Source organism: Arctopsyche grandis, chromosome 9 (genome assembly GCF_051622035.1).
Source record: "Arctopsyche grandis isolate Sample6627 chromosome 9, ASM5162203v2, whole genome shotgun sequence".
NCBI classification, from domain to species: Eukaryota; Metazoa; Arthropoda; class Insecta; order Trichoptera; family Hydropsychidae; genus Arctopsyche; species Arctopsyche grandis.
In genome coordinates, this window is record NC_135363.1 from 26,352,255 (window position 1) to 26,375,703 (window position 23,449).

At 34.6% G+C, this 23,449-nt stretch overlaps 3 protein-coding genes across 4 annotated transcripts; all 3 read right to left on the reverse strand.

Moving 5' to 3' along the window:
* Positions 1 to 6,540: 6,540 nt before the first annotated feature.
* On the reverse strand, positions 6,541 to 11,177 carry ATPsynB (ATP synthase subunit b, mitochondrial). Its single transcript, XM_077438118.1, has 5 exons — positions 11,041 to 11,177; positions 7,488 to 7,632; positions 7,211 to 7,409; positions 6,935 to 7,123; positions 6,541 to 6,861 (listed from the first exon to the last, which is right to left on the reverse strand). The coding sequence occupies exons 1-5, from the start codon at positions 11,066 to 11,068 to the stop codon at positions 6,685 to 6,687; spliced, it is 738 nt and encodes a 245-aa protein (XP_077294244.1). The 5' UTR covers positions 11,069 to 11,177; the 3' UTR covers positions 6,541 to 6,684.
* A 5,069-nt stretch (positions 11,178 to 16,246) lies between these two features.
* LOC143917331 (uncharacterized) lies at positions 16,247 to 17,404 on the reverse strand. The gene has a single exon (XM_077438813.1). It carries the CDS (start codon positions 17,402 to 17,404, stop codon positions 16,247 to 16,249), a length of 1,158 nt encoding a protein of 385 aa, XP_077294939.1.
* A 344-nt stretch (positions 17,405 to 17,748) lies between these two features.
* LOC143916850 (zinc finger MYM-type protein 1-like) lies at positions 17,749 to 22,151 on the reverse strand. Of its 2 annotated transcripts, none has more exons than XM_077438098.1 (3): positions 21,878 to 22,151; positions 21,346 to 21,729; positions 17,749 to 19,830 (listed from the first exon to the last, which is right to left on the reverse strand). In XM_077438098.1, the coding sequence occupies exons 1-3, from the start codon at positions 21,974 to 21,976 to the stop codon at positions 17,797 to 17,799; spliced, it is 2,517 nt and encodes an 838-aa protein (XP_077294224.1). In that variant the 5' UTR covers positions 21,977 to 22,151; the 3' UTR covers positions 17,749 to 17,796. The 2 variants fall into 2 exon arrangements, with proteins under 2 accessions (XP_077294224.1, XP_077294225.1); XM_077438099.1 differs by having other exon boundaries at positions 17,756 to 19,830; positions 21,858 to 22,031.
* Between the last annotated feature and the right edge of the window lie 1,298 nt (positions 22,152 to 23,449).

A 23,449-nucleotide genomic window follows, 5' to 3' on the forward strand; every position in this document is an offset into this window, starting at 1 on the left:
ATATATATATATATATATGTGGGAATTCATGTAAGGGAAGATCGTGAAGAGGGAGAAATGATAGACGACTTTGTAGCACGTCTTTTATTGACTGCCGGCACGCTAATTCTGCCGACCAATCACCGTTCAGCCGCATTGGCCCGGTGACTGGGGTACCAACTCTTAACACTAACACACATGTGTACCAACTGTTCGGCATTACTCTCATTCATTATACATCAATTATAATCAAGTACAATCATTTATATTAATTCCTACTTATATATATATATATATATATATATATATATATATATATATATATATATATATATATATATATATATATATCGAGTATCCAATTGTTGTAATCCGAATTGAAAAAAAAGACTTGTCGACGCGTAAGACTATTTTTTTTATTAAAATTATTAATAAATGGTTGTTTTGCTTTCGTTAAGATTACGTAAAATAATATTTTTCTAATAATCGCTTATATGCATCATAAAAAATAACGCTTTAATCTTCGTTAAATTTAATAATATTTTGATTAGTTTTGTTTCATACGAATACTAACAGTATTCATGTATACATGTTTTATACAACGATAAAAAGTATTAACACCAATTGTATAACATTTTATATATGTATATGTAAAAAACAGGGACGGGGGGAAACATAATGTATTAAAAAATACACATATCCATTATTATGGATTATGTAAGGCTGTCTTACGATGACTTGCATGTCATCAAGCTTTCGTGTATGAACAAACTAGCATGTTAATGAACGAACGAAATGAACACTTGGACTGTAACATATACAAATAAGTTTGACTCATCTGTCACTTAATTGCCGTTGATTGAAGCCGTCATGAAGATATGCCAAAGGCTTGTTTGATTGACGATCGTTCGACTTCACATTCCCTTTTCGCTCACTATTGGGATGTGGAGGCAATTGAAACGTTCCCACTCAGTGGCATGGGCAGTTATATGACATCTAAAAAACTTAAAATCAATGTTTGCATTGTCCGGAAAGGAAGGGAAAGCTCAACTTTTGGAAATGTAGTTTGTTTAATGTTTTTTTGTGATGTATATTATCATCCCGTCCCTAACGTGTTGGTTTATTGAGAGGTGCTATAGTTAATATTATTGCTAACGTAACAGCTTTAATTGTGGTTAGATTTAAAAGCATCGGTGCCAAAATGGATTTATTTTACGCGCACGAATTGTATCGTACGTCATATTCCCAATACATATAATGTTATGTAATTCTTGGATGTTAAATGTTGCCGTTGTCGTATCATACGTATAATAAATAATGTATCATACAGTAAATGTGTTAGATTTTAAATGTACGACTGAAAGGTTAACATTGAAAACAGTATATGTAATAATATGTAAGTGAACATTTCAATATATACTATATTTATGTATGTATTTATTTTTCGTTACTATTTAAAGGACCACTGAAGTTTTTCCGATCGTCGATCAGAGTATATATTTGTATATTCGAACTGTATTTTGTTCAGTCGATTGCTTTTTTTGAGCGTTTTATCTATGTATAATCTATATTAGTATATTTATATTTAAATATTAACCAAAAATAAAATCGAGTTTATTCATGTTTTTTGTATAAATTGTTTTTTTCTTCTCTTCAAAGGTGGCCTTAACGAGTGTTGAGAGACCATTTGTATAAATGGAATATTTCATTTTTATTTTATGATGATTGTATCATAAATATGTCTTTAATGGAATTAATGTTAAGTTATGTACACATAATAAATTTATTAACAAATCATATTGTTTTCAAATTTTACACTGAATCGAGAGATATTTCAATGTTTGTCAAAGCTGATTTAACCGTCTGCCCGCGGCCGTCTTCTATGGAAGCTTTGCGCGACAAGTCTGTAGCGCGGCTGTCTTTTATAGAATTTCTGAACTTTGCACGGGATTTTGACCCTTATATGCGCCTATTTCAACTGTTTTAAGGTTCAAAATTGGTTGAATATATTACTGAGAGTTGAATGCCATCTATTCAATTTGCCTAAAATGAATATATACCAGTCAAACTTAGTTTTTTGTGGAACCATACTGAAACCTCGTTTATGTGACGTCACGTCTGTTGAACAATGGCGACGATACTTCTATGATCAATTGTATGAAGAATGATTATTTGACAATTAAGCCAAAACTACGAGATATATTATGTATTTTATTGTTTAAAATAATACTTTATGTGTTAATTAACATATCTGATTACTTAAGTAAATATTAAAATCTGTATTTAAGGTCGAAAACTCGATTGCCAAATTCGCGAAAAAGGTGCCGCGTATGGGGCTTGTTCGCTATATTTATTGCCGCAGGCAAAGGGTTAATTATGCACTGGAAAAGCCAATTATTATATTTTTCAAGGTAAGTATGAAGTTGCAAAATTTCAGCATACAATTACGAATAAATTCCTCATTTGGATTAAATACTTTCATTTGTAAATGGGTATGAAAGGGGATTTCAAATTTTAAAATACATTTTTGACATCTTTTATAGCCGATATAACACAAAACTCGTGATGAGTAGTTGACGGACACAACAAGGTTGAAAACGAACATCATAAATACACTACTTCCGGATTACCTAATATATACCTGCTCCAGTTCAAGTATGCAGTATTTTAATTATAATTTTTCCAGCAGCGATAGGTATTTTTCATAAGAATGTAGTGAATAGTCAGGACCCGTATGAGTTAAGCGGCTAGCTGTCTCTTTGTCGGCATTTAATTGAAGTGGTTAGGTTAGGGTTCATTGATATGTGCATTACAAAAAAAATGTAATAACAGTGTAAAAGATTTTAATCAGGCTAAATTTTTAAAAATAACGTTTGGGTCATATTAACACTATGGTGGGCGCTGACTCATATTTGTATCATGTTGGGTGCACAACGCTTACTGGCCGCTGATACATATATGATTCACGACTGCGTGAACTGTTTCAGTCCGCTGATAAAGTTTTGTATCACGTTTTCGTCAATCGTTTGTAGCCGATGATACAATTTTGTATTTTGTATACAATTTTGACGAAAACGTGATACAAAAATATATCAGCGGACTGAAAAATATATTCGCGCAGTTGTGAATCATATATGTATCAGCGGCCATGATACAAATGATACAAATATGTCAGCGGCCAACATAGTGTTAAGCCTGTAATTGCCAAGACACTTTGAAAGTCTGTCTATGATTAGCAGAACCCTATGATCCCTGAACATGAAGGTCAATTCATACTTTTAAGTGGTAATAATGTGAAGATTATCAATCTTATATATAAAATAAAAACCTTGTGTGTAATTCGTTTCTGATTGGCTGTCGTTAAATATTCAGTTTTTAAAATAAATTCAATAAAAAACTAAATGAATGTTTACTATTACATAGATTCTTCTTCTTGTTAATGCCTTGTCCGCATCCGGACGTTGGCAACCACCTCGTCGATTATTTGAAGATATCCGCATCGGTCTTCACCGGCTCGGAATAGCTCTTCGGCGCTCATATCGGTCCACACGCGCATGTTTCGAAGCCAAGATAACTTTTACCTGCCAATCCATTTTTTTCCTTCTATTTTCCCCCATGGTTATCAAACGGAGAAATTCGTATTTTGGACCACGTATCATGTGTCCGAGGTACTTTCTCCGCTTGATGACAGAAACAAGTTCCTTGCCTCTCCCCATCATGCCGAGGACAGCTTCGCTTGATATCTTCGCTCGATTACATAGATTAGCCATGTTTAATTCCCTATCTTGGTGTCAAATCTGTATTAGAACGTACAAGACTACCATGGGCAGACATTATTTATAACCCTTGCATATTCTGCCCTCTTGGGCAAGCCGAAACAATTTTTCGAGCCCAAGTCTCACCCATGATCTGATGTTCCGGAGGCAAGAGAGCTTATTTCTCCGAACCCACTGTTTGCCCTCTACTTTCCCCTCCATTATTATCTGTAGAAGGCGATACTTGGGGCCACGAATTACGTGGCCAAAAATATTCCATTTTTCGGGGCTTTACCGTATCAAGAAGCTTTCTTTTTGTGAAGCAGCTGGAAGGCAGTTTTATTCTTCACATGTTCCTTCCAGGAGATCTTTAACATCTTCCGATAACACCACATTTCAAAGGACTTTTCACCATTCTGCGAGTTGGGACCAACTCGGCCGTATTGGTTTGTTGCTACGCCACTTCGTCCCCGGCTGCTAAATTGAATGCATGTGCATTAAAACACAGTCGTCTCATTCGCTCTACTATTGTGAAAAAAGCCATCTCATAGGGCCGGGCCGCACTGCTCAACTCGCGAACAACTTGGTTGATGCGACGTGTCATTCTGAAGTTGCAAAATGACCGATCCCATACACATTGTATGGGGTCACATTTCATCGGGCCGCACCCTGCAACATGTCGGTCTCTCGGGTAATAAAGTCCGACGACGGTTGATATCAGTTGAAGCCGTTGGGTCTGGTCGCATGGATTTTATGACCTGAACGACCGGCATGCCGAACCCATCAACAAAACTCCATACAAAAAAAAACACGTCAACAACCGCACGAGCAATCTACGACATGCCTCTTTGACATTGTATGAATGATCAATCTATGAGATAATTTCTCAATTAATTGCTCAATATATGAGGTAATTGAACTAAAATTTGATTCAGATATCATTTATTGCACGTAATAAGTTTGTTAAGTCTATCGAGTACAATAAACATTAATTTGAAATAACAACATAACAATGGAATTTGCCGGAGATCGAGGAAGAAGAGACGAAATACAATTAGTTAGAGAAAATTAAAAAAAAATGTTGTCTACAAATTATGTATGTGGATAATGTAAATAACAGTGTCCTTGTGTATTTAACAATAGACAGCGGTTTTGAAGGACTTTCGATACGTGCATCACTTGCATAGAGCTGCTGCAATAAATCTTCTGAACAATGATTTCTAAACAGGTCCTGTACTGTATCGTCTTTACTCATTGTATCATATTGAAATCTCTAATATATATTATTTTAAATGGACAGGATGTGCCTGTGTCGTGTAAAATTAATATTTGAAATAATAGAGATATTAAACACCCTAATAAATTACAATACAAATTTTGCTCTCTATAGTGTGTATACTATAAATAATAGTATCCTTGTGTATTTAATAATAGACAATAGCTCTAATACATATATGTTGTATATTATTTTAAATGGACAGGGTGTGTGGCTGTGTCGTGTAAAATTAAGAATTGAAATAATAGAGATGTTGAAAATCCTAATTAATTACAATAGATGCGTTAAATGCGTATTGTACGTCTGTATTGTATTTTAGTCTCTATAGTGAAAAAACTAGTAGCACGTGCGGCCGTCTCAGGTCGTCCCCGAGTTGAAAGGAAGGCCGCACTCGCAGACTTTCCAGCAACAAAACTCGTCAACAAAGTTGTTCGCGAGTTGAGCGGTGCGGCCCGGCCCATAGACTCTTATCTTGTTCAAGCTTTCCACTAACATTGGGCTGCCTTACGTCCCAGTAGACCGGATAATGTCCGGGCTTATAGATCTGTCCCCATGTCCCAGTCCATGAGTCAGTTGTCCTGATTTTCTATCTAACAGTCAGTCAGACTGAAATAACTGAAGAAAAACAGGTAAATGTGAGAATGAAAGGTGTAAAGGCGACAAGAAGGACAAGTGCGAATGCGAGTCTTATATCTAAAGAGTCTAAACTAATCATATCCTCGTCCCTGCACTCGTTAACACTCGGGTGACCTGCAATTACTTAATTGTATACACAGAGCCGTGCGAAGGGAGCGATGGCCCCGGGCTTCAAAATTGTCACATTCATCCATCTAATCTCATACATTTTTATAATTTTGTCCACCCTTTTACATTCCAGCACTCCTTTCCCCACGATACCAAAATGAAAATTCAGAAATTTTCAATTCTACCTTCTATCATTTAATTTTCAAACGTCCCGGTCAGTAACTCGAGACCTACACTATAGTCGATGAGCATGCTGTCGCATTCGTACAATGTGTTGTAACATTATAAGGGCGTAAAATAATTTATTTTTAATGATTTCTTATTTCACTATGTAATATTATTACAATATAATTCAATTCAAGGTCTTTGATAATATTACTGTAAGTTTTGCTGTACATAACACGATGTTGACAATTACTTCAATCGTCTAAAAAATATCAATTACTATGAATATAAAATATATACGTATTCCATACATAAATTAATAATATCAACAACTTACTATTATATATTAAAATGTTATTAATGTAACTCAAAACTAACAAAAAATAATACGCACGAACGATGTTGTATGTATTTCTTGACCAAAATGCGATGCGAAACTGAAACGAAATGTAATTGGCCATTGCGGGTCGAGTGGGGAAGTTTCATGCTAGATCGGTTCGAATATAACAACATCCGTACAGAAACACTGTCCATACATAGCAATACATACATATTACAAATACTAAGCGAAGTCAAGTGGCACCACCAATTATGTAGTATTATATAAAAAATAAAACCAACTGTCATGCATTTGAAGTTTTATTCAATGAATTGCTCTAACACTTATAGATGGAATTTTTTTTTAAATAATATATATATATACATTTTCGATTCATCGAGAATGTTTTTCGAACAGTTCCCAGTTAATCTACTAAAACGAACTCCTTAATGTTTAGCTGCTAACAAGCCAAGATCGGCGATGCACTTGTTCAGCGTCTCTTTCTCCTGATCGGGAGTGATGGACTTGAGCACGTTGTTCACGATCCAATCCACCATGTGCTTCTGCGAGATGCGACGGTCGATGTTCTGCTTCTCGACTTGGTAATCGAGACGTCGCTTCACCTAAAACCAAAACAACACATTGAAGAAGCGTCGATAAACATCGAACATATATGCGACCAAGTATTAAAATTACCTCCGTGTAAGCTACGGCGAGACGTTCCCTGTACGCGGCTTCGAGCTGGAGAAGTACATTTTCTTTCTTAGCTTCGATCAGTAAATTTTGTCCTTCGGCGCGCCACTGTTCGGTTTTTTCCTCTTTGATAGACTCCAACAGAGCGTTCTTTGAGTCGATGCGTGATTGGTTGAATGAGTTTTCATATGCCTGGAGTTTTTAAAAAAAAAAGAAATCGATTAATTACACACCGAACACTGTCTCAACGAGTTATCAGCTTCGGAACACATGACTCACATCGACTTCTTTGTCAAGATAGGCAGCTATGGGTTTACCGAACTTCTTAGAAGCGTACATGATCATTATGAGGATTGCAACGCCAGTGTGGAATTCGTGCTCAATGACGTAGATCTCCTTGCTTACTAAGTAAGTGATGAGTCCGGCGCCGAACGTATATGGACCCGTCACACCGGTCTTCTTATGGAAAAACGTGAACCTGTAATTTGTTTTGATGTTTTTAATATATTCCAACAGTTTGTGGTATTGGAATATGGCGAAAAGAAAACTTGCGCACCATTCATCGGGGATGAATCCCATGCGCGTCTTTCCTGGCTCCATGCGAACCGGTCGCGGGAAGTTCACCTCATCACGGATGCCGCCTGATGGAGCGGCATCAGCTGACCCACGGGCGACGATCGCCAGTGGTCGGTAGGTTTGAACTGAAATAATAATCACAAGATCAGTATATTATTAAGCATAGCTTTAGAACGAGATTTGTCAAAGTGCCGAAAAGTTTATTCATATTTTTATTTCAATTGCCTCATCGCTTTACTTACTTTTCTCATATTGCTCATTTGGTAGATAAAAATTTTATTTCGAATTACAGAAAAAGCCCCACTTTAGTTTAAAATTCGTTAGATAACACCGTTTGACAAATGACGACTTTTTTTTTTGGTTCAGAGACGAGATATGACTTTTCTTATAGATCTATGCCCAGTGAACAAGAATCTGGTAATAAAAAATGTTTATTGGCTCGAGATTTGGACATATATGTGTTTTTTCAATCGCGCGATTTTTCTATATCTTAGCGTTGTTCGGTCGATGTCTCAAAATCTGTCAATTTCCTGTTCAAAATGAATTTTGGAATCTATAGTTGGGTATTTTATCTTTCATTTGTAGTACTTTCAGCTTTCAAATCTCTCGTAAGTAGTCGTCCAGTTCAAATCAAAAGTCAAAAGTACTTATTTTCACTTGGGATTTTTTCCCACTGTTAATACTATTTAATATCGAGTATTTTCTATTGAAACATGTTTATTGGGATAGTTTTCTTGCCACACAATTTTTTGTTTTCGTTTAAAAGGGTTAATTAGAAGTGTGCTGAATTTGAAATCGGTAACATTGCGAGCTAAAAGCTAGTATTAGTATTTACACGAATCTGAATTGAATTAATAGGGATAATATATTAAATTGTCTTTATATGAGAGTTATATAAAATTCCACTTAGAAAAATGATATTTCGACTATTCTTGTGGATTAATAACAAAAATTCTATTGATAACTGGCTTACCTCGATAAAATAAACGAATTCCCCTATATATGATTTTGTCTATAAAATAATTATTTTCGTTACTTTTAATTCTTTTTTATTGAACAACTAACCCATGCGATGATATTTCATCACTAGTATTTCATAAACGAGAAGAAAGAAGCCAACAAAAAGTATTGTCATATTCGAATTTAGTGGATTAAACTTAGTAAATATTGATTAATCTTCGCTCCGGTAAGAAAAAAACATGATTTTCGGTTGCTTTGTGTTATTAGTAGTTTTACTTCCTAAATGATTTTTTCATATCTAGCTAAATCTTTATCACAGCAGACATTACGTATTATATGTTACATTAATAGTACATACAAGATAAGATTAAAAAAATCAATTTTAATTTTATACGTATGCAACAGTTACATTCAAAATGTGCAATGAATTATTTAGTAGGTGCAAATAAATATGTAATTTTCTGGCGATCCTCATTATATTGTATGGAGTCGACATCTTGGACGCTTAAAAAGAGAGAAAAGAACATGTTAGATGCCTTTCGAGACTGATTGCATGGACTGCAAGACGCACGAACATCTCCATCTTCAAAAAGCTGATAGCTTTAGGACTCCACTGTGTGTAGTAAAAGGATTCTTTCTGACTTTGGCCATATTTTCATTGAGGTAATCACCGGAACAATAGAGGGACAGCCTCTCATAAGATGGTCAGACCAAATTAAAGAACCGATTGGATGATCCATAAATGCTGCTTTCAACTCGGTACAGGAATGGAGGCAGATCATCCACCGGACTGTAGATCAGTGCTTCCCAAATTGGGGGTCACGACCCCCTGGGGGGCTGTAGGATTTCTCGTGGGGGCCGCGAAAATATTCAATAGAGTACAAATATTAATTTATGAATATTTTTCCACATTACATATTTAGGGAATGTACATACATATATATTTAAGGAAATATTTCCCAAACTTGAATGAGGATGAAAGGAACAATTGGATAAGAACACCATTTGCCAAGTCCTTAAAATATGATCATATTACGTGGACAGCCCACGAAGAGTTGATCGATATCAGATCAGATAATTTGCTTGAAGTGGAATTTAACGAAAAAAGTATTTCAGAATTTTGGTTAAGGTGACAGCAAGAATATCCTGCTATTGGAAAAGAAGCCATGGTAACTTTTATTCCTTTCGCGACTACGTACCCATGTGAAACAGCATTTTCGTCATTACTTATTTTAAAAAATAAGCAAAGGTCATGCCATTCCACGGAGACTTTGAAAGATGATTTGCGAGTTAGCATTTCTGACATTGAACCCGATATCGATTTGTTATGTAAAAACATGCGACCTCATCTATCGCATTAAATTGTTTCATGTGTGTATAGTTTTTATTTAAAAAAAATATGTTTTTAAGCAAGTTCTTATAATTTTGTGCTGAATATAAGTATGTGTATTATAATTGTAATAATTACTGCCAAATAAACCTTTTAACTAGAAAAAATTTTTTTTTAGCGGCCGGGAATTAATTCTTTCAGATTTAGGGGGCCGTGACATGACAGTAATTGGGAAGCACTGCTTTAGATCAGTGGTTCTCAAGTGCGGCCACTACAGGATTTTACTGCGGCCACCAGCGACTTTGGCAACAATTGTTTAATTAATATTGTCTATTTTTCCACTACCGTATATAGTGCGAAAGATCATTCAGTGTAATACACTTTATTAAAAATAAATTTAGAAACCAGCTGACAGACGCAAACTTAGAAGCAGCAATGCGGCTTGCACTGGAAGAAAGGAGTATTGAGCAATTTCCATTGCATTATTATTAAATAAATAGATACCAAAATGTGAAAATTTCTTTTATTTTATGAATAAATTGATCCATTTTTTTGTAACTTTAATTTATTTGATTAAATTTGGTGCGGCCACTAGACATTTCCATGGGATTACTATTATCACCTGTGCGGCCACGGTAGTATTTCGCCTGAGAACCACTGCTCTAGATGATAGAAATGACGTTCAGCATTGAGCAAACAGGATATAAGAACAGTTCAATTAAATGTATGTTTTAATAATATTAAATTGGGCAAATTTTCCGAAAAAAAAGTAACAAAAGAATACAGTTCGGCTTCCCAAAATGTATGAAAATTTTCATGCTATGATTATTATATTATGACTATCAAAATTTTATATAAGTCTGACGTTTATATGTATGGCGCTGGGGACTTTGACATATGATCCATTCTAAATATACATATACGATGAATTTCAGCAGAATTTGACACTTATGTCACACATCAAGTAATGCCATAATCTGCCGTTAAGGACGTTATGTAAAACGCAATGTAATATATATCTATATATGTATTTTTCGCACACATTTTTCAGATGATAGTACATTGTGAGAGCGTGAACGTGAGGAGTGAGCGCGTGCGGTCTCATGACTGATTACATAAACGGGTGCTGGGCGGAGGGGTGGGGGACGCGGGGGGGGGGGGCGAGTGGAGCGGGGCGGGTGGAGTGAAGCTGGGGTGGACGGGGGCGCGGGAAAAGGGGGCGCAGAGGAGGGCGTAGGCTTACCGGCACGTGCTGCGGCGCGGGACAACATTTCGAAGGCGATCGCTCTTTAATCTCGACAAGTGTCGACCGCACGAGTTGCCAACGCAACGAAGGCGAACGACACGCGCGTCTACCAACTCATGAGTGCGCACAATTCTAATTTTTCATTGATCTATTTTTTCATAATTCGAAATTTTCCAGTGACACAATCGAAAGAAATACTACAGTTGTTCCCTACTGCAGCGTTTCCCCCCTTGAGAGGCCCAGATCCTCTCAAGGGAGGGACTAAAGTGATCACCAATTTAGTAGTCGGTGGTCACCAGTTATAGGACGGGTGAAAGGTGTCAACGTCAATATTATGTATATACCAATACCTATGTGACAACTACCTACTGAAATAAAAATGGTAATAAACAAATTTCCGTGAATAATATAAACTGAATTGCTTAAAACAATTTTGATAGGACGATTCATCATCAACCAGCGATTTAAATTTACTTCATACTTTCAAAATAACATTTGATTATACTTCGACGATATAGTAAGATTTAAATACACAATTTTAAACAGTTTCCGAATATAAAATCTATTCCTAATCTCAACACATCCATGTAAATAGAAACATAGGATAGGGGCCCCCTCCCCAAAATCCCGATTTTCGAGTAACATTAATTGAAAATATTATGCATTTTTTTCAGGGACGTAATTTGGGGGGAAGGGTATAGGGGGGTTAGGGGGAAAGGTCCCCTTTACTTTATTTTGTCTCAAAAACAAATGTTTTATATATTTTTTTTATATATACATAGTTATATTTTTTGTTTTCAAGAAAAGTTTTAAATTAATATTTTACTGAATCGGTTCAACCACAAATGGTTTTATTTCTCGTATTTTTATTTGATTGCAGACGTCCATTCTCTCACAAAACAACGAATGAGATGGATTTAAACTTCATGTGAAACGAATTCGGTCCAAAAAAAGTTTTAGTTATTTAATAAAATTGCTTTCTGACCAAAACTACATTGATACAAGAAATTATACATAAAATCGTGAAGAGCAGACATATTTAAAGGGTCGATTAAAATAGTGGAAGAAAAATCTGGTAAACTGCCAACAGGAGTAAACTGTCACTTTCGGTTAGCGGGTGTTCACGAAATTTTACACACACTCAGACACACAGAGTCACACACATTTTTCTATATTATGTAAACGTGATCAGTGATCGATTCTGAGTTCGAATTTTCGCATGATCACAAAACTTTATCTGTTGTTATCACGTACATATATATGTACATAGATAAAGTGAAAAGACAGTCAGTAGAAATTAAGTTAATTGATAGTTTTTTAGTGACTCAGTTTGATGGTCGATTTTTGGAAAAAAATTTTCGCTTTTTTCATTTTTTACATAATTAATTTTTATGATTAGTTTTTCAAAAATAAGCTTATTTTTTTCATATTTTATAACTCAATAAGCATTTAAATCTAATATATAATTTAGACACAGACTTTGTTTTGTTGGTTCGTAAATCCACGACGTCAGCGAACAAATTAATATACAAATAAATTTAAACAAAATAAAACTATTCAAATACATTTAATAAAATGTTTACTATTATATTGGCCATGTTTAAGCAGTTTATATTACAAATACCGAGCGAAGCTGGGTAAAAACACTATTAAGTAATAAATAGAAAGATAATTTAATAAAGTAATAAGCCGAGAAAATGTCGTAAATATGTTCGCGACACGTTCTCTGAAATATCGACGACATCCTCCCAAGGCAATCCGATGGGTACTGCGGGAATTGCCAAAGATTGGAACACGCTGTATTTGCTAGCTCCATCAAATACCGTGGTGGATACCTCTAGTGTTATCGCTGCCATTGTTTCATTGAATGATTTTTTTTAATTTATTTTTTTTTATTTGTGTCAAATATATGTAAATATGATCCAGTAAAAAAATAAATATAATACATTTGTTGTTATTGTTCTGAGAATTATTTATTGCACAAAATTCAGCTTTAAAATCTTAAGGCCGACCACTGATATGTACATACATACATGTGCTAATTACTTGTCTTAATCATATGATCCACTACTAATGGCTCACTTAGGGCGAAATCACACAGGAAGGAACGCGGCACGTGGTTTTTTTTTAGATACTTTTAAGTTTTAAATATGCGAAAAAAATGTGGCATGCCCAGCACACACCATCCCAAAATCATCCCCTGGAGTGCTTTCGGTAAAATTTCATTCTTGTATTTATCCTTGCTTGACAAAGATCGATAACAGTGTATCCCAAATTTGAAGAAATGTAGGAGAACCCCAACAGCAGGGAGCCAAGCACACGACGTGCCGTTCTTCTCTGTTTGATTTCGCCGTTACTCTAAAACATGTGAGTGGATCATGTATAACTTATGTTAAAAAGCATGCGTATACAATACTATACGCAAATCTTTACGTAATCGAAGTATTCTTCTAATAGAGAATAATAATTAGTCAATCTATGTACATTGGCTCCTTTTATTTTAATTTACAAAAGTACAGTAGTTTCAGCTCATGACTCCATATTTTATGGCACGCTTCGCATTAGTATTACAAATCTTGTAAAAAGGGTTTATTTTCTCCCCTCGAAAGTCTCCGTAAATGCATTATATATGATTTTAACAATTATCAGTCAATTACACTGTTTCAATGTATGCCTATTTATTTTCTAATTTATGCCTATTTAAAACCTGTCCAACAGAACTCGACAGATATATGTACATATATAGACTATATACATATATTATATACCAGTGGCGGCTCGTCCTAATGGGCTGCTGGGCTGCAGCCCCTCCTATAAAATTCTAAGATATATATTTAATAATACATTTAATATTTTATTTATTAATGATATTTTTTTTATTAGTTGGATGGACTTAACTATTGGGGCCTTCGACAGAGTAAATATTACTTACAATATCACCCATATCCAAAAGGGTGATATTGTAAGTAATGTTGACCGTTTTGATGACCCCACTAACTTGTATGGTGACAGATGAATTAAAATGTTGCTGTACTGGCTGTAAAGTGTTACAGCGCCGAGCTGAACGCTGCGCAGCCCGGAGTTTCGGAACGAGAAAGAGAAAGAGCTATTTGCAACTGCAGATAGCTCTTTCTCTTTCACTCACTCTGCCATTTTGGGCTGGACAGTCGGCAGCCTTCGCCTGTTAAACGACATTCATCTGTCAGTTTGTTTAAGATTTCGCGCGCTTGATCTTACATTTGATTAGTTGAATCGCACGATCACATCTTTATTCGTTTTCGTTACTCTTAATTGGTTGTGTACGAGCCCTTATCAAATCTTCGGTGAGTCGTTTTCATTTTGATAACAGCAAACTTTTTTCAAATCTGTTTAACTTTTTCTCGTAATTTTTTATTTAAATATATTAAGATTTTTTTCTTTTAAAAATGGAAGAACAAAAGAATTCAGTAAAATATTTACAAAATTTGCACTTTTCGCGACTAGAACCGAAAAAGTCGCTATAAAAGCATTAGGCTGCCTCACGCCCAATTTAATTATTTCACAGCCTGCAACTAGTAGATCTTTTGGTTACTCGCGAAAATTTAATCCAGACATTTATAAAAAATACAATTGGTTAACGAGATGTACAGAAAAAAACGCGTTATTTTGTTATCCGTGTCTTTTGTTTGGAGGCGAGTCGCCAGGCGAAGCATCTTGGACGAAAACAGGAGTTATTGACTTAAAACATTTAAACGATAAATTTAAAAACACGAGGGTAGTGTCAAACACTTAAAAAATTTGTGTAATCTCACGATTTTGGGAAGCTTGTCGGCGGGAAATAGATAAGCATAACGAAAACGTCAAAAAAAAATCGGGATGTTTTATTTAAAATTATTGATTGCGTTAAATTTTGCGGTAAATTTGAAATGCCAATGAGGGGACACGATGAAACAGATAATTAAAAAAATCCGAATTTTTTGGGGGCTTCTAGAATATTCACAAAATTTCGACGATTCTTTAAAAAAACATTTTCAAACTTCTTCGGTTTTTAAAGGGACATCAAAAACTATTCAAAATTAACTTTTAGATTGTATTTTGAACGTGTGTAGGGAACAAATAAGTGCTGAAATAAAAAAAAACAACTTATCTAGCTGTTATGGCAGATGAAACAACCGATGTATCGATGCATTGTCAACAGGTTAATGTTTTTCGTTACGAATTAGGGGGTTAAGTTTTTGAAAGGTTTTGGGGTTTTTTTTAATCCGCGTCGCGAAACCAGCAAGAAAGAATTTTTTTAGCAATCTTACTGGAGTACCAGCGTATTTTTCGAAATCTTCATCGCGTTTGGACGCACCCCTTTAATGGGTGGTGAATTTTGCTAGTTTTTTTTTCAATAATACTTAAATCCACATGTAAGTGGTCGTACGCCAAAAATTGTGCTTATTTTGTACTGTTATGACATGATAGAATAATTATGGTGACATTTTTTAGACATATTTTCAGTGCAGCCCCGCCACTAAAAATTATCACGAGCCGCCACTGTTATATACTAGTTGTTTTACCCGGCTTCGCTCAGTATTTGTAATATAAACAGCTTAAACATGGCGAATCTATTAGTAAATAATCTTTAGTTTTTTTATTAAATTTATTTGAATCGAAAAAAAAATAATATTCAACCATATTGAATCGTCGTCATAGAAACTTTGATTTGTTTTCGATTACCAACAAACCTTACATATGTACATATACACAAGGTCTCTTTCGAAATTATATATTAGATAGATGCATATAAAATTACTATATTATAACGTTTGTTATTTTTTTTATAAATATAAATACATGCATATACATATGTAGTTTAATGTACATACTTAGTAAAATATTTATAATCCAATTTAGTTACTAATAAATTTTTACTATATTAAACTAAATAACACTTTTGTATTACATACATATTTTAATAAAAATACAGTTTTTAGCGTTTAAGTTCATTTGCTTTTTTAACAAATCTATTTAAATTAAAATTGTATTAATATGTTACTCCGTTTTCCTCCATTACAATCACTATTATTATACATTACCTACTTAATATAGAAATTATTATTATTTCTATCTAACTATCACAATAGATATGAAATTCACCGGCTATATTCCAGGATACATATTTTAAATTTAATTTCAGTCATTGGAGCTTGTACCTCTATTGAGACATTATTATATTGCACTACGTTTTAAAATAATTTGAATTATCAAGGTTAGAAAGGTTCGAAAGGTCTACAGCCGCCAGGTTCCAAGGAACAAGTCCACATTTCCTAAATCCATCCTTCAAGACAGAAGGAGTAATATAATCGGCTAGCGTTTCTTTCAGCAATAGTGCAAAGTTTTTATTGTTCGACGTTGATTCATTTGCGTGATTCACTTTTGTCTTCCATCCTTTTTTCAATGTATCAAACACAGCAATGGGGATGGGGTGAATTAAATTAGTAGAGTTTGGTAATAGACCTATCAGTATAATTCCGTGACTTTTACAAAATTCACTTGCGCTAAGTGTGACGAGAGATGAGCGACCATTGACGAAGATGATGATTGGAAGAGGTATGTTTTCTTTTATGAGGAAAGGATGAAAGACGCATGCTATAAAATTATAAAATAGAGACCCGTCCATCCAACCGTTTTCAGATTTTCCGACACCCCAATGCCTTGGGATATTGTCAACTACGTTATAAGGAATTCTCTCGTTTTTAAACACTATAAATGGAGGGGCCAATTCTCCACTAGCGTTTCCGGTGATTAGAACTGTTAATAGTTCGGGATCATCGTTAAATGAATTTCCATCCGTTGGAATTAAAAATAGTTCAACTTCATCCAGATTAAAAACTCGAAATGGATGATCAAGGATTTCCTGATGGTTGTTGGTTGCTAAGAGTTTATACGTTTTGTGAAACCACACTTTTAAATTATTTCTGCAAGCTTCTTTCCTTGCGAATTTTTTATTTTTGTCTAATTGTAAGCCAATGGCAGGGTTGCGTTTTATAAAAGCATCAAACCACTTTCGTCCGGGTCGATCATTGATAAATAAATTTTTACGGTTAATTTTCTTAATAAGCAACTGCACACTATCAAATATGTTGTTTTTCGTTATGGGAAACCCCGATTTAGACATTTCAACGATCCACTCAATTAAAGTACATTCTTCTTCTTTATTCAGCGCTGAATGAGGACCCATTCTGCGATGCACGGGGGCCTTTCCTCTCACTTTATACATTAATGTGACCCTAGGCACTGCAAAGCGTCTTGCCGCGGCAGCACCTGGGGTTCCATTCAACACATCATCAATGGCATTTAACATCTGTTCCTCTGAATAATTCGGCACTTTTCTCATGTGTGGGTGTTTAGCTTTCTAAAAAAAAAATCAAACACAGTAAATATACATACATACATACATAATAACTATTCTTTCTAGCTGTTGATTTTGTACGGCACTACTGTATCTGCAGAAATGAGAAATTGAATGTTATCTGAATATTTTCCAAAATTATTAAATTTGATATCCTATTTTTGGTATTAATTCACTCACTTATCAGTATTGTTTAGAAAAGTACCCAGATTTATTACACTTTCTCTATGATGGATATTATGTAGATGATCTTATGATACATACCTAAGAAGTAGAAGGCTCCAATGATCTTTAGCTAAAACTGTTAGGGGTAGATGGAAAAAATGATTTATTCAGTCTTTTTTTATTAAAAAAAAAAAATTGCATTTAATAACATATTATTTCAAAACGAAATCCTGTTTTCTGTGTTGATTTTGCGAAAATAAATTAATCACCTTTTCGTTAAAATATGGAATTCTATCAATCATATTCTTCTCCACAGATATCATTGTTAAAGCTGATAATCTATCTCGACCGTTCACGGTCGATAAAAACTTTTTAATTCTACGTAATGAAGTAAAACAGAGATCCGGCTCGGTGATCATTGTGGGAACCGTTATAATGATTTTAATAAGTTTCGTAATCTCATACAGTACATTGGTTAAATTGTGTTCAGTCATGATACTTAATAAATGATGCAAGCCGTCATATGTATGGATCTCTTTTCTTTTATATAAAACTTCCAATTCCATCAACAATCTCTTATTATCAAGCATAGGATACGATTCAGTGACGAGTATCACTTCTTCCGCTGGAATGGTTTTATGGTACTGATGCTGAGCCATTATATTTTTTTCTAATAACTGGGAAGCAATCAATAGTCTGGAACGTGAATAACGCTGTTTGATATCTTTGCTTATGTAGTCGCATATTTCTCTGGCTTCGATCATTTCAGGCGATGATGATACGCAATATAATTTTCTAATTTGAATTATAGCACTGTCAAACATTTCTAAATATTTAATTTTGTCGGATGGTGTCATTTCATTGTGAACAATAGTTAGGCATGGGATTATTTTATGATAAAATTCTAGCCAAAATAAAAAATTTTCATCATTCAATGTCTTCAAAAGCAAAGAAGAATCTCGGATGGTTTTATCGGTAGTGTAACTTGTCGATATTAGCTCTTCAAAATATTGTATTAATTTTACTCTATTTACATGTACACTATTGACTGTCTGCATGTGGAAATTCATCTTTGTTGATGCTATTTGTTCACAATAATTCATGTATTTGTTCAAAACTGATAATCTTAATGGAGACTTAGTGAAGAAAGCAGACATTTCTGATATATTCGCAAAAAATATCCTTGAATTAACAGAACTACTAGCTGCATTTTTCATCATCAAATCCAATTTATTTGTATAGCAATGAATAAAATTTGCATTTTGATATTTTTCTTTAATCATAGACTGCACATAGTCTTTCTTTCCATTCATAATGCCATCAAATGTCTGAGCGATTAGTTTAGATTCGTCGTTTTTCAATAAAATATCCAATTGATCTAGAATACAATCAGATAAACTGTCAGGTTTTTGGTTTTCCGGCGCAAAGAGTCCCCAGAATCGTTCATGAACTTCACTGTTAAGCTCGTATCTCAAAACAATGACTGCTTGAGTGGGTTCTAACACATCAGCAGTATCATCGAGCATAACGGCCACGTAAGAAGTCTCATTTACTTGAGATGCAATATAATCCTGGCATACTTGGAGCATACAATCCAGCAGTTCGTTTTGAATGTTTGTTGTTGATCCTTCAAATGCTGGATTATTCGTAAGAAGATCTTTTAAATCGGAATTCAAAATTGCCATGACATCAAATATGAAAGGGTTTTCATATTCTTCATTACTTCTATGAGCATGAAGAGACATTTTGAAATTTGAACAAAATTTAATAAAATCTATTACTTTTGATAAAATCTGTCTGTTCTTTTCAACCCTTTCATTATATTTAACGATTGACAGCTTATACGCTTTGCTGAAAGTATTTTTTATATTGATATTGTCTAGCAACTGTAAACGAATGACGCTATCAATATGCTTTCTGGAACATTCATGCTCCTCTGTATTGATTTTAATTCTAGACAAACTACTATAGCCGCTCTTCGCCCACACTTGATTGGAGCTGAATAACAAACATGGAAAACAAAATAATGTATTTGTAACTTCACATCCACAGAGCCATTTTTTTTTCTCGTACCATTCCGTGTTAAAGTTTCTATTGTACGTTTTATTTTTTGAAACTCCTGCCTGAGATAGTAAAATGGGGGGAGTAGGACGACCTCTTTGTTTGATTTTTATCTTTTCCGCATGGGATAGGCGAGAAAACTTGACACTTTTTATTTCGGTCACAGTTGCAGGTATTGACGGGTTCTAAAATCGGAGCAAACAATTATTTGATTATACAATACATACGTAGATACGAAGATCCATTAAAACATGAAATATTAACAACACAATGGTTTGCGAACTGCAGTACTAAAAATAAAAATCATATATTATTTATTCAAATATATGTAGATAACAATAATATTATTTTAACATCACTATTATTATATGCAAACAAAATAGTGTTGCAGTGCCGCTGTGCATAACAAGAAGATAAATAAATGGAGGAATACCAAGTACCAAATACGGGTCTACGTGACGAGCCAGAATGTTAAATTACAGAAAACACAAATATCGGAAGGCAAAGATCGAAAATCGAAAGATCTTAAGTCGAAAGATCAAAAAAAAAGGGTGCATGGTAAACGGTACATACTCACTTAATTTGCGCGAGCAGGGTACAACAGGAACAAGAGGAACAGGCTTTTGCTCCCGTATTCTGCGCGCGCACATTAATACGGGAGGAAAAGCCTGTTCCTCTTGTTCCTGTTGTATCCTGCTCGCGCAAATTAAGTGAGTATGTACCGTTTACCATGCACCCTTTTTTTTTTATCTTTCGACTTAAGATCTTTCGATTTTCGATCTTTGCCTTCCGATATTTGCGTTTTCGGTAATTTCACATTCCGGCCCGTGAGGTAGACCCATTTGAACTATGGGTTCGTAAAAAAAACTGGCCCTTCTCAAAAGATACAGCTATAGTCACATTGACATAATCATATCTACAAATATTTAAATATTGCTAGGAGACGTTTGGATATTTGAATTTTTTTTAATTTTTACGCTTACGAAGAATGAGCGATGAGCCTAGAACATTTCATGTTGTAATTTAAAAACATTTACCGGTTGAGTAACATACATTTAGATAAAATAAAAATATATTAAGATAGAAAACCAACCCTTATAAACGTGGTAAAGTGAAAAATTGGCGAAATTAGCTTATAGTATAACGAAAAAAAAATGTATATATATTTTTAATCATTAAGTGTTTCAAAGCAATAAAAGTTTACAATCAATAGAAAAAACATCTGACTATTGATTCCAATACTATTATACATAGATTTCGAATTAAAGACTGTAAAAGCCAAGAATCTGTAAAAATTGCCCATTTTTTTAAACGCTCATATCTCTTAAACGAGAGAAATCCAGCAAAAATCATTCTCATATTCGAATTTAGTGGGTCAAACTTAGTAAGGTTTGATAAGTTTCCGCTTCAGTGATTTTTTTTTATTGTTCAGTGCTATTAGCCTTGTCATTGAGACTCATAGTCAACTATCGACGATTTATATTTAATAGACCTTTACTTGTTATATCGTAACTGGGCACTGCAAAATACATAGTCACCCCTCTTTTTTATATACATATGTATGTATACACAAGCAATGTTCATAATAAAAATATGTTGTTTTAACTTAACATTTACATATATAAGAATTGGTTTTTAAACAGATTATAATGCAGTTCTGCAGTGCCGCACTATCTATTGAATAATTTTGAAATAATTACCTTCTTCTGTTTTTTATTATTATTTTTGATCGATTCTTCAATCTCTAAAATTCGGCTTGAATTGTTTTCCTCATTTCCCCCCCCAATAGCAGGAACCTTAATTTCAATGATTGGTTTCAAATTATTAACACATGTAGATTCAGTTGTTAACAATTCACTCTTCATATCTACACAATCGGAATTAAGCGGCAACGAGGGATTGTCATCGAAGTAATCTCCGTCGTCGAGCATCACCTCCTCCTCTTTAATATGAAGCCTGTTAGTTAATCTAGATTTCAAAATATCATCGGCTTGTTTAGAAATCTCTTTGAACTGTGAGTACGATTCTAACTTAGAGGCGCACGATATGCATATTTTAACTGGCAGTCCATCATCAAGACTAACCTGAAATGAAAAAAAAACAAGAATTTATGAATGTAACTTATTTGAATTTAAAGCATGGTAGGTAGCCGACGTGTTATGGCTCGTTGCAACTGTTAAATGTAAACAAATTTGTAATTGATGACACTAACTTGTAATTGACAACACTAACTTGTAATTGACAACAGTCCCAGATACGCCATACAATCGAATTGGCTGATTCGAATATTTCAATGTCGGCAGTCATGTCCAGACATAACCGACACTCCATTTCTCGCCCCGCCAAGTGACAGTTGACACTTGGCAGTTACGCTCGTTCACAATTCATGCTTTAGAGCTACCAACGTGAAATTTATCAGCGGTGACACCTCGAAATTACATTTTTTGAGATTATTGCACTATTGCCCAAAATTTTAGCGTTTTCCAAGTTAAAATTATTGATTATACTGTATAAATAAAATAAAGTAGATTAACAGGTGATTAATTTTAATAAAACCAAATAGAACCTTACCTAAACATTTTATTTCATTCATTCTTATCTTACCTTCACTCTTCACTGTCGTCGGTGACTTCATTATCATCACTCTTCTTTGCCCAATCATACTTTTCCGATGTTTTCGTTTTTTGGAGCAGCTCTTTTTCCCCTTTTATATAATTATAGAATTCAATGCATGACATTTTATGATTCAAAACACATTGAATTATGCTTTTCACAGTGTCAATAGAAAGCGAATTACGCTCATCTGGTACCCTACCATTAGGGTACTTCATGGAGAAGCATTCATGAAAATACATATTTCGCCAGTGGAACTGGTCACTTTTCCAAATAATTAATTCCAACTGGAGTTTGAATTAGTGATGTTTCAACTCCAGTCAACTCCAGATGGAGTTTTTGGGTGCCAGATGTTCCGTGATCGAAATTTTAGTGACATAAGCGAGATTACTTTATAGGGCGGGTTAAAGATCTCGTTGAGGTCACCAGTTATAGGGCGGGCTAAAGGTTTCGACCATTTCCCGGCTTATGAAAACTCAGTTGAGTTTGTTCAATTGTTACAACGGTTATTGTATGTACGAAGAGGTTGAGCTTCGGAGAAGTGAGCTGGTTGAACTCTAGAGGTTCACTCTGGTGTTGGGAGGTGGTGCGTCGCTTTATATACGGTCTGGCTTGAAGCGTGCCGTGTGCAGATGCTTTGTCTCCTTCAAGACACGTGTTATAGGGACACGAGTTAACCTGTTTTCGGAGTGCGTGTTTTATAGCTATGGGGCCAGCGCCAAGACGTCGTTCGTTTGAGAATGCGGTCGTGTGCCACGTGTAAACGACTTTTCAGGACACGTGTTGTGGTTGACTGATGACATCACTGTTGGTTTTCGTTCGTTTTACGATCAAGCGATGAACTCTTTCTTCTGGAATGGTCAAAGGGGGCGTTGCTCTTGAGTTATGCATGTTTGTACAGGATCGATGATGAGATCACTGGTTTTCATTCGTAATAGCACAAATCGTGCTATATTCCTACAACTTTTTGCGGAATAACCACCGAACCGTTTTTACTAAGTAAAGAAAACGCCACGATTCTTGGCCAATGTAAAGTAATTGGCCACTTTAACAAACATAATAAACCTTTTCCAATTAACGGTAAACTAATATATTTCTATCAACAATTGAACAGAAAACAAAATACACGTACTGTTATATCACAGGTATGCGATTTTTTAACTTTTAAATTCAAACGGCTAACGATTGTAG